The sequence below is a fragment of the Ruditapes philippinarum genome, unplaced genomic scaffold (genome assembly GCF_026571515.1).
Source record: "Ruditapes philippinarum isolate M1 unplaced genomic scaffold, ASM2657151v2 ctg843_1_1_1_1, whole genome shotgun sequence".
Taxonomy (NCBI): domain Eukaryota; kingdom Metazoa; phylum Mollusca; class Bivalvia; order Venerida; family Veneridae; genus Ruditapes; species Ruditapes philippinarum.
In genome coordinates this window covers 183,270-210,850 of record NW_026861816.1, presented here as the reverse complement: position 1 = coordinate 210,850, position 27,581 = coordinate 183,270, and the positions used below count along the sequence as shown (strand labels likewise).

General features: G+C 31.2%; 2 protein-coding genes across 2 annotated transcripts; both read left to right on the top strand.

Moving 5' to 3' along the window:
- The first annotated feature begins 6,089 nt into the window (after positions 1-6,089).
- LOC132716928 (uncharacterized) lies at positions 6,090-6,419 on the top strand. Its single transcript, XM_060700273.1, has one exon. It carries the CDS (start codon positions 6,090-6,092, stop codon positions 6,417-6,419), a length of 330 nt encoding a protein of 109 aa, XP_060556256.1.
- A 131-nt stretch (positions 6,420-6,550) lies between these two features.
- LOC132716927 (uncharacterized) lies at positions 6,551-25,820 on the top strand. The gene is made up of 4 exons (XM_060700272.1): positions 6,551-9,428; positions 23,514-24,023; positions 24,825-24,961; positions 25,410-25,820. Exons 1-4 carry the CDS (start codon positions 6,551-6,553, stop codon positions 25,818-25,820), a joined length of 3,936 nt encoding a protein of 1,311 aa, XP_060556255.1.
- The last annotated feature ends 1,761 nt before the right edge of the window (positions 25,821-27,581 follow it).

The window sequence follows — 27,581 nt, the reverse complement described above, 5'->3', positions numbered from 1 at the left end:
CTATATATATTTAGTCAGACTTATATTGTAATCCTAAACATTTGCTTATATAGACTGTGGTCATCAATTTAAACAGTCAATCTTTAAAAAACAAACCTAACAATGAAAAAAGAGCAAACTGTCACTTATTTATTTTCTTTTTTTTTCGGGAAAAGAACAGAACCTTGAAAACATCAATTGATTTTCTTTACCCGTGCACGTAAATATTATTATAGCAGTAGTTACTTTTTATATTTCCAGTATATCAGTCTACTTCTAGGACCAAATGTGAGCTATTTTTAAGGCAAGTCTTATTTATCATTAACAGTTACTGTACAAATAACAATAAAAGTCTAGCACATTAATCATAACTCATTTAAAGTACTACAGACATTTAGATTTTATACTTCCTGTAATTATATGGCTAGTTTTTCGCCGTTCTACCGATACTTTTTCATTACAAGTATGATAAATGGAGTCTATGTAATTATGCGATAGTGATTGGATGTGATATTTATTTTTATTTTATATTCCGATTACAAATAACAATCTCAGCATGCTCAAAATATATTTATATCTACACCGATATGTCTTGGAATGCAGAGAGGGGGCGCTTTTCGTCTGTTTTGAAACAAATTAACAGACACTATTTTAATTATAGTTTTTGTAGCAAATAGCATAAACTTAGAGTGTAGTCTAACTTTTTGGTTCGAAAAATTACATCAAATTGCAAAACAAGAAACAAAAAAAAGGAATGCCATTAATTGCAACCGTCTCCTTATATGATAAAAATATTACTGAATATTTATAAATAGGATAGGCTGGATAGTTATGTAAATACCACATATTTGTAAACTCATGCGGGGTTTAAACCACTTTATGCAGGGAAATAGTTTGATACATGCACTATTTTAACAACACAATGTACTTAATATCATTTGTGTCAAGAATATGTATTAAATTATTGGACAAAGCAAACACATTAAAATCTCCTGTGATTTCTAATTATACTTACATTTGCATTATGAGTTTTACATTCAAGCGAAATTTCATTTCGAAAATTATCGAAAATATTGTTTTTGACTGTAATAAATATATTTGTATCCTTTTGCACGTTTGAATGACGTTATTTACATATCTTTATTAATATTATAATATTATTTTATAATTGAAAATCAATATAGTTAGTTGTTTCTTTCTTGATGTTATGCTTTTTTGTGCTTATCAGCATATTTCAGAAATTAATAAGTGAATGAGTTAATGATATTAAGGTAGTACACCCCTAATGCACTATCTCCACTTTGAAATAGGCTAGAATCACTGTAAAGTGTATTGAAACTGAGGGGCGTGGGTTCGAACCCCAGAAGGGGTAACTTTTTTTCTTTCTTTTTTTTTCTTTTTAACACATTTTATTAATCTCCCAGATCCCTAATGGAAGAAAAAAGTGTTTATTTTAATAATATAATTTTTGTAGGTATTTTTTTACTAAATAATGCCAAATTTAATAGCAAATATGATACCATATATTTTCAAAGGTTAATAAAATAAAAACTACACGGTAAAAGTATTTTATATTTTGCAAGACCAACCAATATACATTTAAGAAAATTTAGGCAAACTTTGAAAACATCCCCTCATTGTGCAAAATTTTAGGAATATTTTAAATAAGGCTTTTTACACATGGAAATGGTGAAATAAGAGTTAAAAGTGGGTGGGGTAGAATTACATTTTAATACATATCAAAACATTTCGTTTAAAAACAATTATTTTTCTTGTTTAATTTGTTACCTAAATGTCATTATTTGTTTCTTAACAATGAGCATAGGAAAACATTTTTCATAATGATGATATTAAAGATTATTTAGAGTTTCCTCATTTCTGAAAAACACCTTTTTAATGGCAAAGTTTAAGTTAAGAAAAATGTCCATAACTCATAAACCACACGGTAAATTTTGTTTAAATTTTGCATACAGGTGACATTTAAGGCGTATAACTGTCCTATGTTGTCAATTTTACAGTTCCTTATTGTGCCCATTAGGGGTGTACTACCTTAAACTCAATATATATATGAGTAATTTCCGGTTGAGAGTAGCGTTACAAAGAAATTGTTACTTGTATGTATACTACTTTAAGAGAAGTTAACAAAGCAAACTGATCGATACATTGATTAAAGCGTTCTTTATGGTCATATGCCACGTATAGTCCGCGTAGATAAAATCTTTATTCTCCTCTGATAGTATATAATTACTTCACATCGGATAAACATTTACCTGAACAAGAGTTATGACAGTATACCTAAAAGTATTGTTTTCTGAAACATTTTACATTTGCAGAGTAAAGGAACAGTAAATATGCCATATAACTTTATATCGTGTAAATGTCTAAATTCATCCTCTTATATTATATTGAAGAAATAAATAATTATGTAAGTAATTATCGTTAATAACTTTTGCATATAATGCAACAATTGCAATATGTGAATTTTATCATTTTTTGCGGAACAATAATTTAAAAGCCACGTTCTTACCCGTCAAATTTCACACTTACTGTTTTAATTGCGCCAGGTTAAATTTAATTTTGAGATATAATTGTTTTTCATGATTTTTTAAATAACAGTATGCTGAATGAAATTCTAAGTGATGAAAATGATTATGATTATTTGTTTAGAAGAAAGTCGGATTCTAAATAAGTTTGTTAACCCTTTCCCTCATGAGCATATTGTGAAAAATGGCCGTTTTCATTGAAACGCCCCCTGTTACAAGTTCAAACTACTGTGAAACTATGAAAAATGCTTCAATACTAATCAAACTTGGCACAAATGTTGACTGGACCATTGCTTTTGTAACGACTTGCTCAGTCTTAAATTTCCTGTTACCATGGCAACGAGGGGACATCTCAAAATTGCCAAAAATCACTATTTTGCCTTGATTTTTTTCCATCAAAATTTATTTCAAAGTGCTGCAACTTCTCAAGGGATTGAGATAGAGTAAAAGGCTTTTCAGCGTTGGTTACACGTTACCTCATGATCGACCTGGAGACCTGGACCCCAAACAGAAGGGGGCACATCCCCCTTCTTGCAACCCCCTGATGTATCTTTTGGATGGGGGCGGCGCCAAAATAGTGCTCACTTTTTAAGCAACATTTCTCAAACAAAACATGTGTTTTGAGCCCAAATAGGACATCTTTTCACTATATGAGGCCTAAAAGAGTGGGAGGGGTCGAAAGTGCGTTTTTTCGCTTATATATGAGGTAAAGGGTTAAGTAATGTTGTGATATTAACACTAGACATAACATATCAGAATAAATAGCCGTTATCATGAACTATGATAAAAGATGATGTCGCTAACATAGCGATTATGTAATGAATACTTGGTATTTAAATCCTGTTCTTTGAATATGCTCCTTTAAACTTTATTGTATGTTGATACTCCGTTTATTACTCCTTTGGTTTTCGCGCCAAAGTCTTATTATATTACATTGCTCCTTTTAACTTTCCCGCCATTGAATTCCCGCCACAAACATATTCACGTGCTTTTCATGATAGCTTTGTATAAATAGAGACCGCATGGTCACAGAAGTTTAGTGTGTGTTAAAAAGTATTGTAAGAAGGAAAGTGATTGAGATATGAAAAGGATTTTTATGTAAAATACATTTAATAGTAAAAAAGTGTTAGAGAGATAAAAACTTGTGGATTGTAAAAGTAAAAATAAAAAAGTGTTTAAAAAATAAATATTAAAAGTAGAAACCAAAAAGTGTTTCTCTTATTTTCATTGTGTTTACGACAATGAAAATGGTCCCGCGAACCGGATTCGAAAGTGGATGTAAAGTGTGAAGTGAAAATAAAAATTGAGAAGTGACAAAAGGTGTTTAGTGCATTTCAAAAGTGGATTATTTCTTTGCTCGATTAAGTGTTAAAAATGATAAAATTGTGTTTGTGCAACCTGAATATATTTAAAATACCAACTGTTGCTTCATTGAAAGGAGTGAGAACGAAGTACAGAAAATTGGTGATAACTGAGCTTCAAAAAGCAAACGACCTTCTGAAAAGTGAGGTGAGTGCAGTGTCAGAAATTGAGTTTTTAAAAGATGTTCAAAAGTGTAAAAGTCTATTGAAATCCTATTCTGAGAAATTGATGAGTCAAATGGATAAACTATCAGAACGTTTAACTAAAAGTGATTCGGAATATTTGCAACAGATTGTAGATGAGGATTGCAATTTGAATTTCGAGGTAGAAAATTGTATCATTGATTTAGACCAATTTTGTGAGTCAATTGTACCATTGAAACATGATGAGAAAGAAAAAGAGACATATCAAGAACAAATGCAAAAGATGATGATGACACAAATTGAACAGCAACATCAAATGATGGTGCAGATGCAAACGGACAGAAAAAATACAAGTGCAGTTAAATTACCAAAACTTGATTTGGACATGTTTTACGGAAACAAAATAAACTGGTGGGAATTTTGGGACTCTTTTGAATCCATTGTGCACAGAAACACCAAACTATCCAACATAGAAAAGTTTAATTATTTGCTAAGCAAACTAGGCGGAGAAGCGAAGAGAGCATTAGCTGGACTTGCGCGTACCAACGACAATTATTCTATTGCAGTGGGAATTCTCCGAGAGAGGTACGGCAACAAACAAGAGATTATTGATCTTCATTACAAAGAAATGCTTAATGTTCATTCACCAACTACAAAGGTTGAAAGCCTGCGATTTTTTTGGATAAAGTTAAAAAAACCTAACGCAGTCTTGAGATGCTAAAGGAAAATGTGAATCAACACGTTTTTGTTTCAATGATTCGCACAAAGCTGCCAGAGGATGTGCTCCGGCAGCTGGAAATAATAAAAGGAGCAAAGAATGAGTGGACTGTTGACAGTTTGCGTGATCACCTACGAGATTACATTACCGCTTGTGAAAAGTCTGACAAAGGAAAGAGTGATAGAGTGCATGGAGGTCAATTTAATTCAGTGAACAGGGAATAAAGAAAGACGGAGCAATGCCAACGAATACTTGGAATAAAGATTTTCATAATCAACATCATTTTCAGAAATTCCGTAGCAGTGCCGACACATTTGTGGCCAATGAAACTGTTCATAACAAGCCAGTGTGTAGATATTGTGCAGAGAATCATTGGAGTGACATGTGTACTCGATTCGCAACATTGGAAGAACGGAAAAACAGAATCAGAGGTAGTTGTTATCGTTGCCTAAAGGATGGTCATGGAATTCGTGAATGCAAATCAAATAAAAAGTGTGTGTACTGTAATCAATTCAATAGACATCATAGAAGTCTGTGTCCTAAGAAATATAAACAAACAACACAAGAAGAATCACAGATGAGTGCAACGGAGCAAATCAATAATATCTCACCGATGGAGCAAAATGAAGAAAATGCTATGTTGTCTCACGGAGAATCTGTGTTTATGCAGACGGCGCTAACTGATATTCAAAACCCAACATCTAACGAAAGTGTCAAGACAAGAATTCTTCTTGACTGTGGCTCTCAGAGAACATATATCACACAGTCACTAGCTGACAAATTAAGACTAAAGAAGCAGTATGTCGAAGAGTTACATGTGTTTACATTTGGCGGTAAAGATGCTAGAGTGATAAAGACACACGTGACTTCCATCAATTTAAAGTTAAGAAATGGACAAAAGCTATGTCTTAAAGCAAACATTGTACCAGTGATAAGTGGAAGCATACATAGAAAGTCACTGAATAAACAAGTCCTGAAAGAATTCAGAGATATTGCAGAAAATTTGGATCTAGCTGATACGTTTCCCGACAAAAATGAAACATCTCAAATAGAACTTTTGATCGGCAATGATCATTACCTAGACATTGTACTTCAACAAAAGATTGAAGTTCAGCCCGGATTGTATCTGATGTGTTCTAAACTCGGTTGGATTCTAACAGGAAGGTCATACTCAGAAATAAAAGAGAAAGAGGAACCAAACATGCTCATTCTCACACACGGAAGTGTTAACAATTCAACTATAAACAAAGGAATATTCTGTGGTATCGATTCTTGTAAAACTCGATTCAAGATCTAGAGGATTTTTGGAACATAGAGGCTATAGGCATTTGTGACAAAGACAAAATGAATGATGATGAGTTATCAATGAGAAAGTTTAAAAGCACACTCACCTTTCAGGATGGTAGATACAGTGTTACCTGGCCATGGAAAGAAGAAAATCCAGATTTACCCGAAAACAAAGGACTTGCAATTGGACGACTTAAGTCGTGTTTGAAAAGACTAGAAAACAAACCTGACCTGCTAGAAAAATACAACAATGTTATAAAAGACCAACTGTCAAAAGGAGTTATTGAGAAGGTTCAAGACTCGGGGAAAGGCAAGGAATATATGCATCACTATATTCCTCATCATGCGGTTATCACGCCAGAAGTCAAAAGTCAACAACAAAGCTAAGGATTGTTTATGATGCGTCGGCAAAAATATCACCAGAATCAAAGAGTTTGAATGAGTGTCTTTTTCGAGGTCCTGTTTTACTCAAGGACTTGTGTGGGCTACTTATGAGATTTCGTTTACATAGAGTGGCAATGGTTGCGGACATCGAAAAGGCGTTTCTTCAAGTTGGTCTGCAAGACTCAGAACGCGATGTAACCAGATTCTTTTGGATTAAAGACACAAAAAGACTATCACTGTTTCCAAACAACATCGAAATTTATCGTTTCTGTAGAGTACCGTTTTGGATTATTTCAAGGCCTTTTCTTCTGAGTGCAACGATTGAGGCTCATTTGAATGCTTATGACACTAAACTATCAGAACAGCTGAATCATGACATTTATGTTGACAATATTATAACCGGAGCATCCAGCGATGAACAAGCTGTAGACTTGTATAAAGAAGCAAAAAGCATGTTTAAAGACGCCTCGATGAATCTTCGGGAGTGGAGTTCAAGTAGTGAAAAAGTAAACAGTCTTATTCCAGAGGTTGACAGATCCACTGAAACTGAAACTAAGGTTCTAGGACATGTTTGGGACATAAAATCAGATATTCTGTCAGTAAAATCTGTATGTTCGAATATAAACCGTTCATTAGTGACAAAACGAATCGTACTGAAAGGAATAGCATCAATATTTGACCCCATGGCTCTTGTGTCACCAGTCATTCTTCATGGAAAAATGTTGCTTCAAGAAATGTTGGAAAGTGGTTTCGACTGGGATACAAAGATAACAGACGAACATGTGCTCGATAAGTGGTCATTTATCAGCGATCAACTTAGGTTGATATCTGACATCAAAATACGCCGGAGTATCGTTTCTCAAGACAAATATGTAAAATACAATTTACTTTGTTTTTGTGACGCTTCGTCAAAGGCTTATGCCACTGCAATCTATCTACAGCAAGAAAATGTAACTGATGTGAAATCAAACTTGATCTTTGCCAAAACACGTCTTGCTCCAGTCAAGAAAATGACTATTCCAAGACTAGAGCTAATGGCAGTGCTAATAGGTGTTAGGTGTTTGAAATTTGTGAAGACACAGTTAATGATAGAAATATCTCACGAATACCTTTGGACCGACTCTCAGGTAGCATTAGACTGGATTAATAGTAAAAAGCAACTTCCCGTATTTGTGAAAAATAGAGTTAAAGAAATCAAAAGCAATAATTGTGTGATTTTTGCTCATGTAGACACAAAAGATAATCCAGCTGACGTTGCAACTCGAGGTTCGTCGGTGAGTGATTTAAAGGATAATTCTTTTTGGTGGAACGGTCCCACTTGGTGTTGTGAAAGTCCACGAAACTGGAATACAAATCACGACAATATTATTGACATGGAATTAAAGCAAGAAAAAGATGAAAAAGAACTATGTGTTTCATTGCATGTCGAAGAAAATGAAAGCAAAACAAAACATGATATTGTACCACCTTGTGGAATTGACATTCAAAGATATTCAACGTTGACAAAATTGTTGCGTGTTACAGCTCTTGTGTTAAAGTTCATTAGGAAACTCAAAAATGTAAAAGATGATGCAAAATATCTAACTTGTGACGACTTACGACAAGCTGAAAATTTGTGGATAGTTTATGTTCAAAGGAACATTTATAATAAGGACTATAAGAATATTCAAAAGAAAAAGCCGTCCGGACTACAAAGACAACTTGGACTGGTTATCGACAACAATGGATTATTGCGTTGTACTGGGCGTTTAGGGAACTCTTGCTTATCAGAAGGAGCAAGACAACCTATTCTTCTACCTCACAAAGAAAAGTTTACTGAACTAGTGATTCAAAGGGCACATAAAGAGTGTATGCATTATGGAATATCACATACGCTATCCAGAACAAGACAAACATATTGGATAACTCGCGGTCGTTCAGCGGTCAAAGCAGCATTAAATAAGTGTAATGTGTGTCGCCGCTACGATGGAGGCCCATACAAAATGCCTGTTATGGCCCCACTTCCCAGTTCAAGAGTACAAAAGTCAAGTGCATTTTCACGAACTGGATTAGATTATCTTGGACCTTTGAACATTAAAACATCAAATGGTAATAGAAAAGTCTGGATATGTTTATTTTCGTGTATGACAACACGTGCTATTCATTTGGAAGTGATTCAGGATTTAAGTACAGAAGAATTCCTGATGTGCTTGCAACGATTCATTTCACAAAGAAACACTCCTATCGAGATTGTTTCTGATAACGCTGCTCAGTTTAAACTTGCAAGTAAAGTCATAAATCATATATGGAAAAACGTAGTGCAAAGTAATGAAGTAATGTCATACGTAGCTTCGAAGGGCATTCGTTGGAATTTCATTGTCGAGTTAGCTCCCTGGATGGGGGGATTCTATGAACGGTTAGTTGGGGTAGTTAAAAGTGCACTAAGAAAATCATTAGGACGAAAACTTCTTACAATGATTCAACTTCAAACACTTATCAAGGAAGTGGAAACCGTTGTCAATTCGAGACCCTTAGTTTACGAAGAAAATGATTTATCTTCTAACATCACTTTGACACCTGGGCATTTTTTAACATTAAATCCAAACACCGGTGTACCAGACTTAGAAGACGACGATGGTGATGAAAACTATTTACCTGTCGAAAGTTCAACTGAAAAACTGTTAAAGATTTGGAAAAAAGGACAAAGATTACTGAATGAGTTCTGGAAAATTTGGCGTGATCAGTACCTTGTGAGTTTAAGAGAGCGCCTTCAGACTCAATTAAAATCAGGACGGATTACTGCCAAAACAATACCGAGTGTGGGTGATGTTGTGCAAATAAAGGAAAACTTACCTAGAGGAAGTTGGAAAATTGGTCGCATTGTTGAGTTAGTGACTAGTAATGATGGAGAAATTCGATCTGCTAAAGTACAGCTACCTTCGAAGAGACTGATAGGCAGACCTTTGAACTTACTTTATCTTCTTGAATGTGATAAAAATCTCACATTTATTGATGACAAAGGGGATACGAACAGTGAGAAAAGTGAAAAGAAACCAGATAAAGTATCAAACAGAAAGGCAGCGGAAATTGCAAAACAAAAAATTAAAAACTATTTTAAGTAAAAATTATAAAAAAAAAATCAATGATGTAAATAACGATGATATTTCATAAAATAAATATGTGTTTAGTTTCTAAAACATTAAACAATACATTCTGTATCGAATAGAGACACGAAGACAGTCTTTAATTGTTTGACATTATAGCAATGTGTGTTGAAACACTCAGGAAGAGATTGTGAAGAGACTATTTTGTATATAAGCACTTTTTTATATATTGTTTTTACTTCATGTATTTGGAAATAGATCATATGTCATGTATTGCATTAATTTGACACTTCTAAGTTAATCAATGTGCATTGTTAATAGATGTTTCTAAATCTTAATAATTAGCTCTAGTTAATCATTTTTCTTAAAAACATACATATTGTGTTTTCTACTATAAATATTGTATGCTCATTTTCTATGGCGGGAGTGTCGCTAACATAGCGATTATGTAATGAATACTTGGTATTTAAATGCTGTTCTTTGAATATGCTCCTTTAAACTTTATTGTATGTTGATACTCCGTTTATTGCTCCTTTGGTTTTCGCGCCAAAGTCTTATTATATTACATTGCTCCTTTTAACTTTCCCGCCATTGAATTCCCGCCACAAACATATTCACGTGCTTTTCATGATAGCTTTGTATAAATAGAGACCGCATGGTCACAGAAGTTTAGTGTGTGTTAAAAAGTATTGTAAGAAGGAAAGTGATTGAGATATGAAAAGGATTTTTATGTAAAATACATTTAATAGTAAAAAAGTGTTAGAGAGATAAAAACTTGTGGATTGTAAAAGTAAAAATAAAAAAGTGTTTAAAAAATAAATATTAAAAGTAGAAACGAAAAAGTGTTTCTCTTATTTTCATTGTGTTTACGACAGATGACTCTTTTTCTTAAAAATGTTCAGTTACCTTTTAATAGGCTGGACAGAATTTTATCAAATAATTGTTTCCATACGGTATGTTGATTAACTTTTAATTTCTTTGTCAATGTCATGTTACTTCCAAGCCAATTATTTTAAATTACATTGTAAATCGCATAAAGTCATGTTAAATGTAGTTTCCTTACTCCTGTTCAGCAAAGTTAGTTATTAGTTTTCAATTTAAAATATTATTATGTTTAGGAGTGTGCTTTATCAAGTCCATAAACAAACCAAATAAGGATTTAAGAGGATCAGAAGCTATGCTGTAACCGTTGTATAAATATCACAAAGATTTTGTTTAAACCTAAATTTTACGCAAGTATTTCTTTCATTCTGAAACAGTATGAATATTTAAAATAAACTTTCAAAAGAGACCATTGCTGAAATACATTTTATCATTTTGATAAACTTAAAGTTTTCACAGCAATTTCTTTAATCAATGGAATTTTCGAGAAACATGATTAAACCTCATTATTGTATATAGTTCTTTTTAATATTGTACAGTTTTTTATAAATTTAACGAAAATGTATTTTTTTTAGAAATTATCTGGAAGTCAAATATCATAGAATGCATTTTATGAAAAAAAATGTTCTCTTAGAACTAGCAAGAATTCAATAATGTCTGAGCTGTTTTATCATTGAAACTTGCTTAAAAATCAGCTAATATCATATTACGGCCAGCTTTTTTTACCATATATATAAAAAAGACCTTTCTAAAATTTCAAAAAAAAGTTCCCCGAACAAAATTACAAATTATCAATATTTGCATATGTTTGCAATAATTCATTGTAATTATTAATAACTTGTTAGAAAATATAGAAAGAAGTTTGAGAAAAATCTATGAAAAAGATTTACTCTATGAACGATGCCATGTTACTTCCTAGCCAATTATTTTAAATTACATTGTAAATCGCATAAAGTCATGTTAAATGTAGTTTCCTTACTCCTATTCAGCAAAGTTAGTTATTAGTTTTCAATTTAAAATATTATTATGTTTAGGAGTGTGCTTTATCAAGTCCATAAACAAACCAAATAAGGATTTAAGAGGATCAGAAGCTATGCTGTAACCGTTGTATAAATATCACAAAGATTTTGTTTAAACCTAAATTTTACGCAGGTATTTCTTTCATTCTGAAACAGTATGAATATTTAAAATAAACTTTCAAAAGAGACCATTGCTGAAATACATTTTATCATTTTGATAAACTTAAAGTTTTCACAGCAATTTCTTAAATCAATGGAATTTTCGAGAAACATGATTAAACCTCATTATTGTATATATGTCTTTTTAATATTGTACAGTATTTTATAAATTTAACGAAAATGTATTTTTTTTAGAAATTATCTGGAAGTCAAATATCATAGAATGCATTTTATGAAAAAAAATGTTCTCTTAGAACTAGCATGAATTCAATAATGTCTGAGCTGTTTTATCATTGAAACTTGCTTAAAAATCAGCTAATATCATATTACGGCCAGCTTTTTTTACCATATATATAAAAAAGACCTTTCTTAAATTTCAAGAAAAAGTTCCCCGAACAAAATTACAAATTATCAATATTTGCATATGTTTGCAATAATTCATTGTAATTATTAATAACTTGTTAGAAAATATAGAAAGAAGTTTGAGAAAAATCTATGAAAAAGATTTACTCTATGAACGATGCAGATTTATTTTTCAGATAATAAGAAGAATTCTCTTAATTTGTACTCGTGATTGGACTATATGTCTATGTTATCTTTTCATTTGTCTGCAACAAAAACGATATTGTATCAATCTTACTTATTACAACACATCGCTTTCTTCTTTCTAATATAAGCATTTTTTATTGAAATAAACACGTTCAATATATAAGAAAATGCTCTTTAATTATAGTATTTTTGTCATTGCTGGTATATGATGATAATAATATTATAGTCATTGTTATTCAATAAGGACTTAAATTTCACAAGTTCGCTTAATATACATGTAAATGGATATGAAATAAAATGCCATGAAAAATAATACATTTATGTATAATATTAGATATGAATGTCAATTTCAAATAAACATCTAAACCTGATAAATGAAACAATCGCTACATACTCAATTTAGCTGACCTATATCTATTATTTCATCTCTTTTTATATGAATTAAGTGAATCATAAAAGGTCACACTGTGTTATAGATAAAATATTGCTTTATAACAGTTATGATAAAATCATTTTTATAACATCAAAGAAAATGAATATTCAGCTCATCTCGAATCGAACTAATTAATCTAATCCTCTTACAATACCAAATGGAATGAATGAAAAACCCGACTCTGTTGGATTGTACCGTGTATTTCTTGAGTTCTAGTGTAAATGATGACTTTTATAATTAGAAAATAATTTACTTCTATCTAAATTAAATCTAAAATGTACTTAAAAACATTATTCTCTGTACCGTTCATTTGTTTGTTTGTTTGTTTCATTTTACGCCTTTTCCCCAACAGTATTTCAGTCATATAGGCGGGTAGTTTCCTAACCATCGTTCCTGGAGAGTTGCACCAGTACTAGAACTAGACTACCTCCTCCGTGCTAAACTACCAAAGCATCTCCCGGGGATCGAACCTTCGCCAGAGAGGTAACTGGATTAGAAGTCATCGACTCTAACCCCTCGACCATGGAGGCGGTCTGTACCGTCCATGACGCTGCTTTCATGAAAAAACATGAACACATGCCTAACAATATTTATGGATATGAATTCTTGAAGAAAATCAAAATAGAAACACCGTGTGGCATACATTTGATGCAACCTTGACAAACAATGTGGCGATAGCATGTGGCTTTTAGAATAAAAAAAACACGCGCAATTTATTCCTGATTTAGGTAATAATTTTTATTGATATTTATATAAAGGTCGTTCCTGTTACCCAATCTTTTGACAAGTTAGTGAACAGAGTACCCGTTATTGTAAGTGCTATCCGCAGTATATATTACTAATGAAAACACTTGAATGGTAATCTTTACATTTTTTTATTAAAAACAAGTGTTCATGGTTTTCAGTGTTAAAATTAAATGCCTTAATACACTTTCAGTTCTGTTTCCTACTTTTGTGTCTGTGAGGCAAATCATTGATAGCTTTTTAATTTTTGAAATACTGAATTTTTTAAATTATATATTTCAAAGTAAGTTAACTTACATTTAAAGTGAAACATTTGTTATCTTATATCGATGATCTAAGACGACAAAACTGATTTACTTAAAATATCTATCGAAACAAAACATCTTTTGCGCCATAAATAGTTACATAAAATTGATTTCATTTTCAATTGAATTTTATAATGATTTATAGACATAGTTTTTCCATCATACCAGCAATATAATATTAATTGCTTATATTGACCAGAAAATGGCAAGATCCCATATATTGTGACACATTTGCATATCAATGGTAGAAAAGATAGAAATGCGAGACATTTCGTATTCATCACTATGTCATTATATGGGAGGACAGTGGTACAAAACAGCTTGCGTGAGAAAGAGTGAGAAGAAAATGAAACCATTTAAAATTAGCCAACTTTTCAAATCATTCATTATATATAAATATTAAAATGCCATAGCTTTTTTCCAGGTAGGAATCTTTCGGATGCGTTAACATATTTCATGAATTGCATAATGTCATTTGATTAAATTATCTAAAGACTCGGATGATACACTGAATATGTTCCTACCTTAATTTCATCTTAGTTCAGTAATGGGTTAATTCTTTAATGTGATTTGCCTATATGACTGAAATACTGTTGGGAAAAGGCGTAAAATGAAACAAACAAACAAACAAACAAACTTTAATGTGATTTAACAGAAATTATCCCGTTAGTGCACTAAGATATCGACATACTAACAAAAGGGCTGAAACACTAAACGATCACTACATATGTTTATCTTCCTGTAATGTATTTTCGTGCATAAATCGTTTTATTTTGTAATTAATTCGAAATATTTATCTATGCATTCTTCAAATTTCTTTTCAATTTCACAGCAACAAGAACTTGACATGCTAACTCCTAAATAACTTGACAAAAGATCAGGTGGAATTATATTTTAGCTACTTTATATTTTTTGTTATGTTTTACCAATTGTTTTATGATGTATAGGCTTATAAGGTACAGTAGTCCTGGTGTTTATTGCTGCAATAAAAAAAGTAAACTTTTGCATGTCATTTATTACTTCAACATATATGCAGATCATATATCACAGTTGTATTGAAACATATTGCTACTAAAACATCTATTTATTTCTGCGTGCAAATGCTGGTAATTCTGCTGCTTAAAATGTGTGGTCTAGTTCAAATTAATTAAACTTGACAAATAATAAGACCTGTCGATGTCATTTAACAGAACTCATAAAAAGTAAAACAAATACCTGGGATTATTTTGGACCGCATATACATTTGACATCCTTTTGCCGTTCCTTTGATACTTTTGTTTTTATAAAATAGGATTGAACTCTGCAATTATGGAAATTTGATCGCATGTGATTATTTGGTATTCCTTTTAAATGATAATCAGATCATAATAAAAAGACAAAGATAGACACAGATATAGGTTTAATTGTTTTTTTTTAATTATTCGTAGATTATACAAGATAAGTTGCAAATATATTGAAAAGTATTTAACAGACCTAAAAAATGATATTCGGTCTGTAAAAATACTGCATATTGATATTGCCATGATTTAGAAATAATTCCCAGTGTATCTTGGAAAAACGTATAGTAACGTACATAATTATGCTTGCGCCATTAAAAATCACATATTCATACACTTGAAAAATGCAGCAACAGGTGTTTATGAGATGAATGATTTTAATTAGTTTAACATCAGCTATGTGAAATAGAATAGAAAAAAACTGATTGTTTCTCTTCTTAATTCATTAGAAAATTTCTTTGAAGCTACTACGGGAAATCTCCATAAGTAGAGAGACCTTCATTAAGCGTACCCCTTTCGTTAATGTTTCAGCACTACACGTCAAATACAGAAATTCAATTTGTCAGTAAAATATATTATGATTTATAGACCCTTTCATTTAAGACCGTATTCAAGTTGTCGCCCTTGGATGACGTCATTAGGGGATACGGTGGACAATGCCGATACGATTAAGTACAATAAAAAGAGAGATATAAAGATCTTAATGCTTTCTCTTGTAAGATTGGCAGATTGAAATTGCCAAAATTTTGTGTAATTGAATAAGATATTACATAAAAAGGATGGGGAAATGAATAAAAATGTTTACTATAATAAGATAAACGATTTGTTTTAATAATAGACCATATTGCTGGGTAACTGATCATGATTACCATTTTCGTTAGATTCTTAATAATGAAAATTTTACCAGGCGGTTAAATCGTACTAACTTGCTAATACCAGAGATGTAGATAATTTATCTATGTCTCTGGTAATATACAATACCAATAAGATATTTTGAGTTTCAAAAATGTAAGGATTCTGTAGTTTCAAAACACGGCTGCATAATAATTAATTGCAAGATACTGGTAATTTATAGAAATATCATTTTGATTTAAGCATTACTAAGACAAAAAAAAAGACAACAACATAAATCAATAATTTCAAAAAAAAATTTAAAGTAATATAAAGTAAAATTCTTTTGAATGTACTTGACTGTAAACTATTAGTGTCTGCAAAAATGCACTCTCAAAAAATCGTACATCACACCAATATATTTAAGCTGGTAAAGTAATATTTTCATCTGGATATTTTTTAATTCATACTCAGCTTATCAAATATTAAAAAAGAAAGAAAGAAAAAACAAGTTGTGAAACACGTTCACAGAAATTCGTTATTAACTGAATTATAATTTTATGTATTTTTGACTGTGCCAGTAGGTAGGACTCTGGATCGAGTATCAAATCAGTAAGGCATGACCAATAATGTCCCTAGGATGATCCATAACTAAATTCGGACCATAAATAATTTGACAACTAACAAAAGTGACGTAATCTGATGCAATGTTATAACTCTAAAAAATGCACCCTGGTGATTTATGATATCACAGCCAATTAAGTGCCGCTTGTATATACACATGTACAACATATGCACCCTGATAATTAATATGTTACGGCCCAGTGGCGCTTATATATACACATCTATTTATCTATGAAATAAGTAACTGGGAAAAGGTGTCTATTTTTATAATCATAAGAATAGATTTTTAATATCAAAATTATCTTAATATCTTCTGGTGCGAATCTAAAATTATAAAAGTCATTGCCAGATGGTTTTCCTTCTTTCCGGAATATTTATAAAATTATATCCTTCACTGGTTCTTTGAAATATTTTTTATACGGCATAATGAAAAAGAATCAGTAAATATTGGCAGAATGCGTTCTGTTATTGTTCTATTAAAGCTTGAAAAACAATCATTTAAAGACATTGGCAATCTTATTACAAATACGCCGGAATTTTCTAAATGACTGAAAATATCACAGAAAACTAGAAAATGACCATTTAAATTTATAATAGGCAATTTCAGTGTGTATGGTTGTTTATAAAATATAAAAAATTGATTTAGTTACTAGCTTCTTATCCTGGCATTAGAGCAAATCTAGATCTAATAAATATATTCACTTTGAAATTTCGCTGTTTCACTCTGTAGCGAGAATTAATCTCAATCTTTGTTTTTGTATTTTTTTCTATTGTCTTGATATTGAATTTATGTATGCATGCGTAAGTTTTACATGGTAGAATCATAATTGAACGATCAGTATTTGCGTATTTAACTTTTCAATAAGCTAACATTCTATGCGGCCTGCATAGTTTTATCCCCCATTTACGTCACATCCGGTAAGGGAAGTAACTCTTCCCTGACTATTATCGCTTAAATGAAAGGGTCTATAACAGTTTTCTGATAAGTCAATAATCTCACAAATATTTTGAAATTCTTTCTTTCATACAACAATTGTAAGATATTATCAATAAATAGAGCACTAAAAGCATGCTATGTGATACTTAGACCTTACTCTGCAGGAACAGAAAGCGATTATTTTTTATCATCAGAATAGAGCTAGGATAACGTACACAGTTTTCAGACTAATCAGGTCATATACTGATTTAAAGAAAGTCAAGTATAATTTGATTGCATATCTGAAGGTGTTGAAAAAGCGTTGGGAGATAAATTTAAAACAATATTAAAATTTTGCTTCATTTTTTATTCATATTTTCATTGTTTTGTTTAACACAAAAATAATAATTTCAAACTGAGTACACCGATTAACAAAACACGATTGTGATCTGCTGAAAACAAATTAATTGGAATCTGTTCTACAGATGAAAAAAATGTAGGTTATATAATAAAAAGGTTTACCAAGAAATACAATCTTTTATGTGTTTTATATATTTCGTCTAATGTAACAATGACCATTGTTAGAATTTCACTTGGCGGGGATTAATTTTATTTACACTTTTGTGTCATTCAGGAACATATTGGGGCTAAGCGTGAGGTTTGGCGCGTCTAAAACTGGTTGGTTTAACTACCACTGACTGTTCTAAGGCGGTATCACTGTGCTTCTTCACATGTTTTTCATGTCTGTATTGTTACTTGTGTTTGAATGCTTACATGTTTTGTGATGTTGGTTTGTTGTTTGTGGTTGTTTTTTTCTCACCCCTCCCATTTTTACGCCCTCCGCTTTTCACCCCTACAGCCGTTATCCCTTTAAATACCATATTGACCAGTATTAGTTTATATTATTTCACACATTATATGTCCCTCTCCTTTTGCCGCCCTTATGTCCACTCCAGGTTTTGTTGGGTGTCTTCTGGGTGCCCTACTTGGGAGCGTCGGGGGGCTGCGTCCTGTTAATGTTGCCTTTAACTTGTTGATCTTTGTTCTTGTTTTGTTTCTTTTTTTGTTTGATTGAGCCTGTTGATGTACGGCACTGTCCCACAAAGCCTTTGTTGTCTTTTAGTACACAATTGTATCATTGAGGAGACAAGACGAAAATTAACCATTAAAGATTCTGTTTCAAAACTAAATGTTAGGATGAAACATTCATTACTTGCAATTGAAATGGCGCGGATAGCTGTAAATTCTATAAGCTATTCAACGCTCATATCAAACAGACGCTTGGGGGTCTGATCCTACCCCCAAACGTGATACGCCCTGTAAATACTCTTTCAAGAATAGTTTTATATTTAAACACGAATTTGACATCTGTTCCAACGATAAAACTGGTTTTCAAAACAATTATTACATATATGAAAAATACGTATACCATAAAGTCTCAATAAAGTAAAGAGTACAGACTTTAAAATGTAAACACAATTCCTAAAACTAATAAAACCTTATAAATCATTATTAAATAAACCTAACCGTGACTTTTCCGATGAAAATCAATAAAATATCGAATTATCTTCTGGATGCAATGAGAATAGATATTCATACATCACATTTTTTTCGAAAATCAACATTTAATTAAAATCGAAAGTAAATTTTGCATTCTTGGCCTAAAAGGAGAAGAGTTCTCGGCTTTGCGATGAGCGCTTGTCAAACCAGTACACAAACGGTGTACTTGCTTTCGAATACTCGAGCATTTTATCGTCATTTCCCTCGTGTTAACTGTCTGCAAGCGCTTGTTTAAAGGACATTCCATTTGACTAAGATGCACAGTGAGTTGTTTCCCTATTTTTAATTCTATACAATGTACAATATAAATATTTGAATTTTGCGGCCCAAAAGGGAATAATTGTGTTAGGTCCCGGTTCAAAAAGCGAAACAAGAGCGCAAACATATGCAAGGTTCAGGTCGCAAATTGATTGGACTGTTTGCATTTTGGAGTCTGCAATCTTTACTTTATTGAGACTTGATGGTATACGGTATTTGTTTCATATTTGCGAAAGTTGTTTTGAAAACCAGTTTTATCGTTCTAATAAATGTCCCATTCGTGTTTAAACATAAAAAATATTTTTGATAGAGTGTCTAAAGGGGCGAATCACGTTGGAGAAGGATCAGACCCCCAAGCGTCTGTGTCATATCATGGTTTTCTTTGATTCTTTTCCTGAAATGTCTTTTAAAAATGACATTTTTAATTCTATCAATACTTTTCATTTGGACATGAGTCAAAATAAGGGAACTACTTTACAACTTTGATAAAATGGAGCTTATTGTTTTACTGACGAAAAAAAATATGTTGTTTTCGTTGTCGTCGTTGTTGTTGTTGCTGCTGCTGTTGTTTTTTCATAATTGACACATACTTTTGACTTGAAAAATTAATATTTCTAAAACAAGATGGTAAACTTGTGTAACTATTTGCTTTAATGTCACGAACATGATAAAATTTGGTGATGTAAAGTTTGAGATGACTTTTGGAACATCGTCAATTAAAGGATATTATTCCTTTATTAAATATTATTCAGTGATGTTCTGTCAAAATGTAATAGTGTACTCTTATGACGTGGGAAGTAAACAGATGGTTAAGAATACGCAATTTTATTAGGATTTATGGGGAAATATCACTTCGTTTATAATGCAATAGTAGATCATTAATCAAAAAATTTCTGTGACATATTTTTTTTTCCAAAATGCGTAACGTTTCTTTTACATTTTTAAGGATGAAGGGAGGTTTGTGTTTTTTCTTCTTTTATTTTTCAAGAGAAAGGTTGACGATAGATTATATTTATCATTACTATATTTATCATAACCAGTCAGGCATCATTAAAATATATTTATCATATAAAATTATTTAAAATACAAAACATTGTCGTCTTAAATGTCATGTTATGATAATCCCCCTATTCTCCTTGTCTAGTGTTGCGCCGTTCCTATGATACATTTTGATTCCAAACATGATAAAGGAAGTCTATGCAATTATGCGGTCGTGATTGAATGTGATATTTATTCTTTCTGTATTCTCCTGTAACTTATAAAAAACTCGGTATGCTAAAACAAATGTATATTTTCACACAATTGTTTAGAAAACATTAATTACTTTTCTTCCCTTTGCTTCTGCTATTTAAACAGATAAAAACAATTATCGAAATGTAGTAGTATGTTATTAATGACTATTTCACATTGGTAGCAAAAGAATATTTAGTCGGAAAATCTTAATTCGTTAATGAATATTCATAATAGATCGGCCTATCATACCTTACAATATCCGTACAATACGTGATAGAACATGGACTTGGTCACACACACATTGAAAAATGTTATCTTAAAACGCATTACTGTGTTAACAGCTTTATTTAAAAAAATATATATATTTAAAAAATACGCATTGCTTACAAAACTGAATGTAATTAAATGTTGTACGTTCTTATATCTAAATAACATTTTGGTCAAAATACAGTCTCAGCAAATACCTATATGACTGAAATAATGAACATTTATTAATTTTTTTTCAATCATTATTGTGCCATATGTTGTACTTTATTAGCTGTATCAACACATTGAAAGTTTGACAAATATGCTTGACAAATATCTTAGAGAACCACTGATGAAAATGAATGTAATAATCTTGATTAATTCGTTTAACATTTCCTAGTGAAATATGGATACCTAACACTTACGAGAAATTGACTTTGAAAGATGCATTAAGACTCTAAAGTTACAAAACAAATGTTTGATATGATGATCATATGTTTTACTGCTGTTGACAAAACGACTTTTCTTTCTTATTTCATAGATGACTACATATTTTAACACTTTAGAAAAACGCTGTAAATATGTATGAATTTTACAAATATGCATATAATGTAATGTTTTAAGATAAGATAGAGAAATCATTAAAATCTCTCTTCAAGAAGAAAGAAAAAAAGAGATTTTTTTGTGTCCTGTTTATTTCACTAGTGATGCAACATTTTACCATTAGTAACCATCTTTGCACTCATCTTCCTTGCAAACATTTTGGAAAACATAATATGCCATTAAAACATTCAAATATATACAACAGATGCATTATATATATGACCATTCAAACAGACTTTGTTTTATCATAATATACAGTCCGTCATTCGTATTCCAAATAATAGCAGGATTAAGTACTTTTATGTCTGAAAATGTGATGTAGAGGTTAAAGAAGTAAATCAGTATGGACGTCTTGACATATCTTCAATAACTTGTTCGAAACATGCTAAAGTTACCAGACAATCTTGTTGATTTGTATTCCATACCAATTATACAAATAGAATTTTGTTCAGTCTTCGATTTAATATAATGTATCGATATAGAACATGATCAGTCGTAGAATGAAAATAAGCATCATGGATATAAAGCCTTAAGTCTGACACCATTCTATCAAACATCTAGACCCGAACTTTGGCTCGCATTTTTAAAGGTTTTTTTTTCGAGATTAGTGCTCTATTTGATGTAGGTCTAGACTTACAACTTGTGTGCACATTTTTAAGTCATTTATCTACTCCGTTTTTTTCCAGGATAATTTCTCTACTTCTGAAATATCACAAAAAATGTAAAACCGTTGTAACGGTTTCACTCAATTTGATCTAAGAATAATAATAATAAATGATGTTCAATATATTTCTGATTCTATTTCTTAATTATCCTTTGCATATATTTCTATTTTTAAGTGCCTTAACATTTTATGTTTTTAGACTTAAAAACTCAGTGTAGTGGGGTTCTCTAAATTCGTTAAACATATTCAATTCCTGCTTAAGGTCAAACTACAATACAAATGTGCGATACGGAAAAGAGAAGAAACATTTGTTTAATTTAAGCAATTTTACTTGTTGCTGGTGTGACACATATCATTGAATTTAGGTTGACGTAAATTTTGCATCCTTGTATCATCAATTACACGAATTATGTCATGATATTAACATTAGTACCAATATATCTGAACAAATTGACAAACACACACAAAAAACTATTTTCCTAATGTTCGAGTTAGAATACGTTACAGTTTTAAACTTTGGGTCGTTATATCCTTAAATTATTGCTTAGTCGGAAGAACTGATAACACAATCATTGACGTTTAAACAAGGATTAAACCGATTTAATTTCATGTCTAATTTTGTAGTAATTATTTCGATTTTTTATTATTTAAATGCCTCAATGTCTCAATTCATTCTGACTTTACATATTATTCTAACACTATCGGAAATTTTCCTATATAGACAAAGAAGGCCGGAAGCGTGCATTATTCTACAACAATGCACTCGCCGTTCTTATTATCTCCCTGTATATTTTCACATTGAGGGCGCCATTTTGTTTAAAAATCTGATAAATAAAAACAATTTTTTGTCGAATTTTGTTGTAAAAACTATCTAGAATGATAGAAAATGGTCTAACTAAGAAAATGAATCCGAACACCAATATCTTTAATTCAGTCGTTAACGCTGTACAGACGTTTAAAGTGTTGTTTACGTGACGTCACAATGTAGCGCCAAACAGCACGTGCAAAACAATCAAATCAAGTACGTTATTTTAATATCGCAGACGAGTTAGGTTTAACATTTATTTCACTTTTAATAATTTGTATTTCGCTTGAAAAATTATAGAGTGAAATAAAATGAACAAACAAAGTTTTATCAACGTTTTCAAAATTCGTTATTCTCAAAATGTTTCTACACACAGTAGATTTAACGACAGTTTTTTTCAACCCACTGGAACAGCCTTTAAAGAACGTTTCTATTGGAAACTCTGAGGCGAAAACAAATTTAACCACCAAACATAAAGTCCAACTTTATAATAATAATTATACTTTTTCTTGACGTGTTAGAATGGAAATAGATATTAATTCTTCGTGCATTATTGTATAATAATGCACGTTTTTCGTTCAAATGCGTTGTAATTAATCACTCAGGCCTATCGACCTTCGTGATTATATTACTACGCATTTGAACTCAAACCGTGCATTATTCTACAACAATGCACTCAGAATTGATATCTATTTCCTAAATAAATGTAGTTAAGCGTTCTGAAAAGTCGGAATGCTCTGTAATTGTATTGGAAAACCAATTTGAAAGATAAAAATCGTGTGACAATTATCTTATCAAAAACACATATTCATTTTGTTATCAGGATAATGTAAAAGTGTGACCAAAAATCTGCTATAAAAAAAGACATATATTTCTTAATTAACATTATTTTTGTTTCTGTTTAAGGTCTTCCAACTGAACTTTATGGAATACGGGAGTCGTATCCATGGCGATTCGGAGAACCACTTTGTATTTTCAAATCTTTTGTGGCGGAAATGACATCATACGCATCGATTCTCACAATCACAGCTTTCACCGTTGAACGATACGTGGCAATATGTCACCCATTAAAAGCGCAGACCTTATCAAATTTGTCACGTGCTGTTAAAATGGTGATTTCAATTTGGATTTTATCGTGCCTATTTGCTTTGCCTTATCCGATTCATACGCGGGTTTTCCCGTATGTGTCATACAATGGGACTGGTATAGAAGACTCTTTACAATGTAACATCCCCTTTGAATGGCAGAGGGGGATGACGTATGCTTTCCAGATATCTACATTTGTTTTCTTTGTATTTCCAATGGGGCTCATAACTGTAATGTACGGTTTGATTGGTAATAAATTGCGCTCTTCGCAACTGGAAACAAAGCACAAGTCAACGACGATGGCGAGGAAAGCAGTCGTTAGAATGTTATGTAAGGAATTTCAAATAATGCAAACGTTAATATAATAAAACTTTGTGATTAAATCTACAGAGTATGCATTTTCGGTGACGATCTTAATATTTCCTTAAATGGAAACAAAAAGATATAATATAATTATTATAAAGGATATAAGGCTATACTCTACTGTACATTATTTAGAGAAAACTTTGAAACCTATCAAGGTTTTATTTGATAAGACTTGATTTCATTAGTGCAAAACTTAAAACAAACATTATTTAACTGTTATATCTCCCGCCGTTTAATTTACAGCTTCTTAGTTTTATGTACTTCAGGAGTCGAATGTACAATCATTTGGTTAAAAATTCAAATACCTACATGTTACTAAAGGCATTACACTATTAGGATTCAAGGGAAATTAAAACATGCACATTTAGCCACAAAGCATGTCAATTTTTTTTACATTAAACTGTTAATTCTTCTACATTTTAAAATAAAGTGGAATTAATTTTTTACGGATCCAGTATTCTTTGATTATTAAATAATATTGCTAAGGCGTGTTATTATGAACGAATATGATGAGTCCCTGTAATAATAATGAAAACTACCAGGACTTTCCTAAATGGACTTTGAAAAACATTATTTTTCTTAAAAACAAACAATTTGGATAGAAACAATAATAAACATTTGTTCAACCATTTTAATTTTATCAGACAGCTAGGATTATACAATATACAAATATGTTATCATGTTTTAATATGTCTCTTATACTAACATTCTCTTCCATAACTTTCGCTTGTCAAATGATATCATTTACATAAACCTATATTGCAGTTGCCGTTGTCGTTGCCTTTTTCGTGCAGTGGGCACCTTTCCATGCACAGCGTCTCATCACCTTATATTTTCCGGTTGACATGTGGACTCCAACTTTAATCAAATTCCAATCAGATTTGTTCTCCGTATCTGGTATAGTATTTATTTTTAATCTTTACAGTTAAAAAAGGCATCTATCAATTAGGTTTTAAAAAGTTATTTTCATACGTTCAGTAAGAGAAAGTTTTATTCTTTAAAAACATGATGATTTTACTACACTGGCAAAGTTATCAAATATTTATTTAGTTTCCACGCAAATTTAATTTTAAGACTGTCATAAATGGTAATTTAACATGAATTATATATTTATCACAATGATAATAGTAAAATTTATAAAAGCTTATTAAAGACAAACAAAAATGATCTGTGACGTTGTACAAATTACCTAAAAACCTAAAACGGATACTATCATTCTCGTTGTATTTTCAGGGGTTCTTTACTTCTGAAATTCAATTATCAATCTGATATTGTATAATTTAATGTCAAAGAAATTCCGGTTGGCTTTCAAAAGAACACTGTGTTGTTGTTGTTGTTGTTATACTTCAGAAAAACTGCTGGAGCTTAATGGAAAGTCAAAGTCAATTTACTGTTCCGATAAAACGGCTGTCAATTCTATTAGAAAAAAATGCGAACAACATTACAAAGTTGTCATTTATGGATTTGAACGGAACTGAGAACGTCAATGGATTGCTAAATACGGATAAATTACGTGATATCACTTTCATGAATGGGAGACGACCACACACATGTCCTTGTTATCAGTCCCATTCTTCTGGACGTTTGAACGAGCTCTACAGTGACACAGATCGTATTCACGTCGACCATTGTCAAGGGTTCGGACCTAGAGCGGCGGGACTTATATACCAGAATTCCACAAACAGTAGTCTTGTTAGTTTTTGTGAACTTGAATCAGATTCCATTGTTGAAATGAAGTCTTTATCGACTTGTAGTAGCTGAAATTTATTGAACACAAAAATCCTTTCTGCCTCGCTTAACAATCTTGCAAGTCGACAGGCATCATTTGTATGATCAACTTTAATGCTATTAAAACTAAACCAGCAAGGAATGCGTTAGTTTATTTGGATTGGAAGGAATGGCTTGATTACCAAGGACAAAGTAATATTGACATTTGTAAGATTAACACCCTTGATGTATGAATGTAATTCTTTCATTGTAAATGTTAATATGAACGTCAGGCAAACCAACAGATTTTTTGTTAGACAAATAGGGAATATTACTAACAAAAAAATAGTAGAACTAGACGTGTGCGGCAACAAAATACATACTTATGTTTTAGATAAAATATACTACTGTATTTGATAAAATTCAGTTATATGTATTCCCGCTTGTACTTTCAATATAGTAATACAAGATCTTATTATAATAACATAAACAAAATAGAAACACTATTTATTGAAACCTTGGTTACTATTCAACTCCTAAATCTAAAACTCAAAGAACAATAAAGAGTAGAAATAAAATGCTTTTGAGTTATTTTATTTTTTTTAACAAAAGACAAGTAGTTTTTATCAGATTTATAGCAAAATTAATATTCATAATAAATATTTTAAGATATTAATGTTATTTTTATTGTTAAACAGTATTTAGAAACTAGAACAAATACATGCGAAATGATACATGTACATGATAATGCTAATACTTAAAAAAAGGTATAAATTGCAACCAAATTCAGATTTGTCAAATCAACTTTGTAATGTTATGTTTAAAATGATTTGTGAATCGAGGGTATTAATGGAACGTCTAAAGGACACACTTGTATTCGTATTTCAATGAACATAAAGGCAAGAATGTTTGAATTTTCTCTTTCTCGTGTACATTGTTTTTTTTTTGTTAATTAGTTTTTAATCAATGATCGTAAACATTCATAAATAATTTATTTTTAAATCAATCGTAATCATACCAACAAGATAACAATGATTCGTGTGATGTACAAAGTTCAATAAAAGGTGAAAACAATTTATAAATAACGTTATTTAGGGTTAAATATTAATGTCACTTGGATCTAACATAAAACTCTCCCTATTTTATCAACGGTATTTGATTGTAATCAGCCATTGACAAGTAGGTATTGACAAACTTTTTATTTTGAACACGCTGAAAAATTATTATACGTGTAGTTAAAAATGTAAATTGTGATGTCAAATAGCATGAATTCTTTTTAAAAGCATTAAAGGGTGTAAAAATATTCCATTCTCAATCATTGTAAGAACTGACAGAGGTGATATTCCATCATTTTCTCTCAAAGGAAGTAGCATTGCTAAATTGCATGTCAAATGAAAAATAAACAACAAAAAGTTCCACTTCGGACCCCTCTTCTTAAACTTTAAATTATATTTGATCTCGGAATTAAATAGTGTAAAATATTACATTCTCAATTATTGTAAGAACTGGCAAAGGTGATTTGGTTTGCCCTACTAAATTTCTCTCAAAGAAAGTAGCCTTGTTTAATTGCATGTAAAATGTGCTTCTTTTAAATGAAAAAGATACAACAAATAGTCCCTTTTTGAAACCCTTTTCTTACAGTTAAAATTATATTTGATCTCGGATGCGCAACAGCTCGAAAGAGAGTGTATCGGTGTTTTTAAGGGGTCACTGGTGTGATCCTTAAACGAGGCGTAATTTCTCCGTGACATTTAATCTCGGACATTCAATCTGATGGTCATTCCCTCTCAACGCTGAATCAGAAATGAGGTTGGA

Coding starts and splice junctions, on each gene's coding strand:
- LOC132716927 (XM_060700272.1), top strand. CDS start 6,551: ATGGTTGCGGACATCGAAAAGGCGTTTCTTCAAGTTGGTCTGCAAGAC. Junction 24,024..24,824: donor AGCAGTCGTTAGAATGTTAT/GTAAGGAATTTC, acceptor CCTATATTGCAG/TTGCCGTTGTCGTTGCCTTT. Junction 24,962..25,409: donor TGTTCTCCGTATCTGGTATA/GTATTTATTTTT, acceptor GTTATACTTCAG/AAAAACTGCTGGAGCTTAAT.
- LOC132716928 (XM_060700273.1), top strand. CDS start 6,090: ATGAATGATGATGAGTTATCAATGAGAAAGTTTAAAAGCACACTCACC.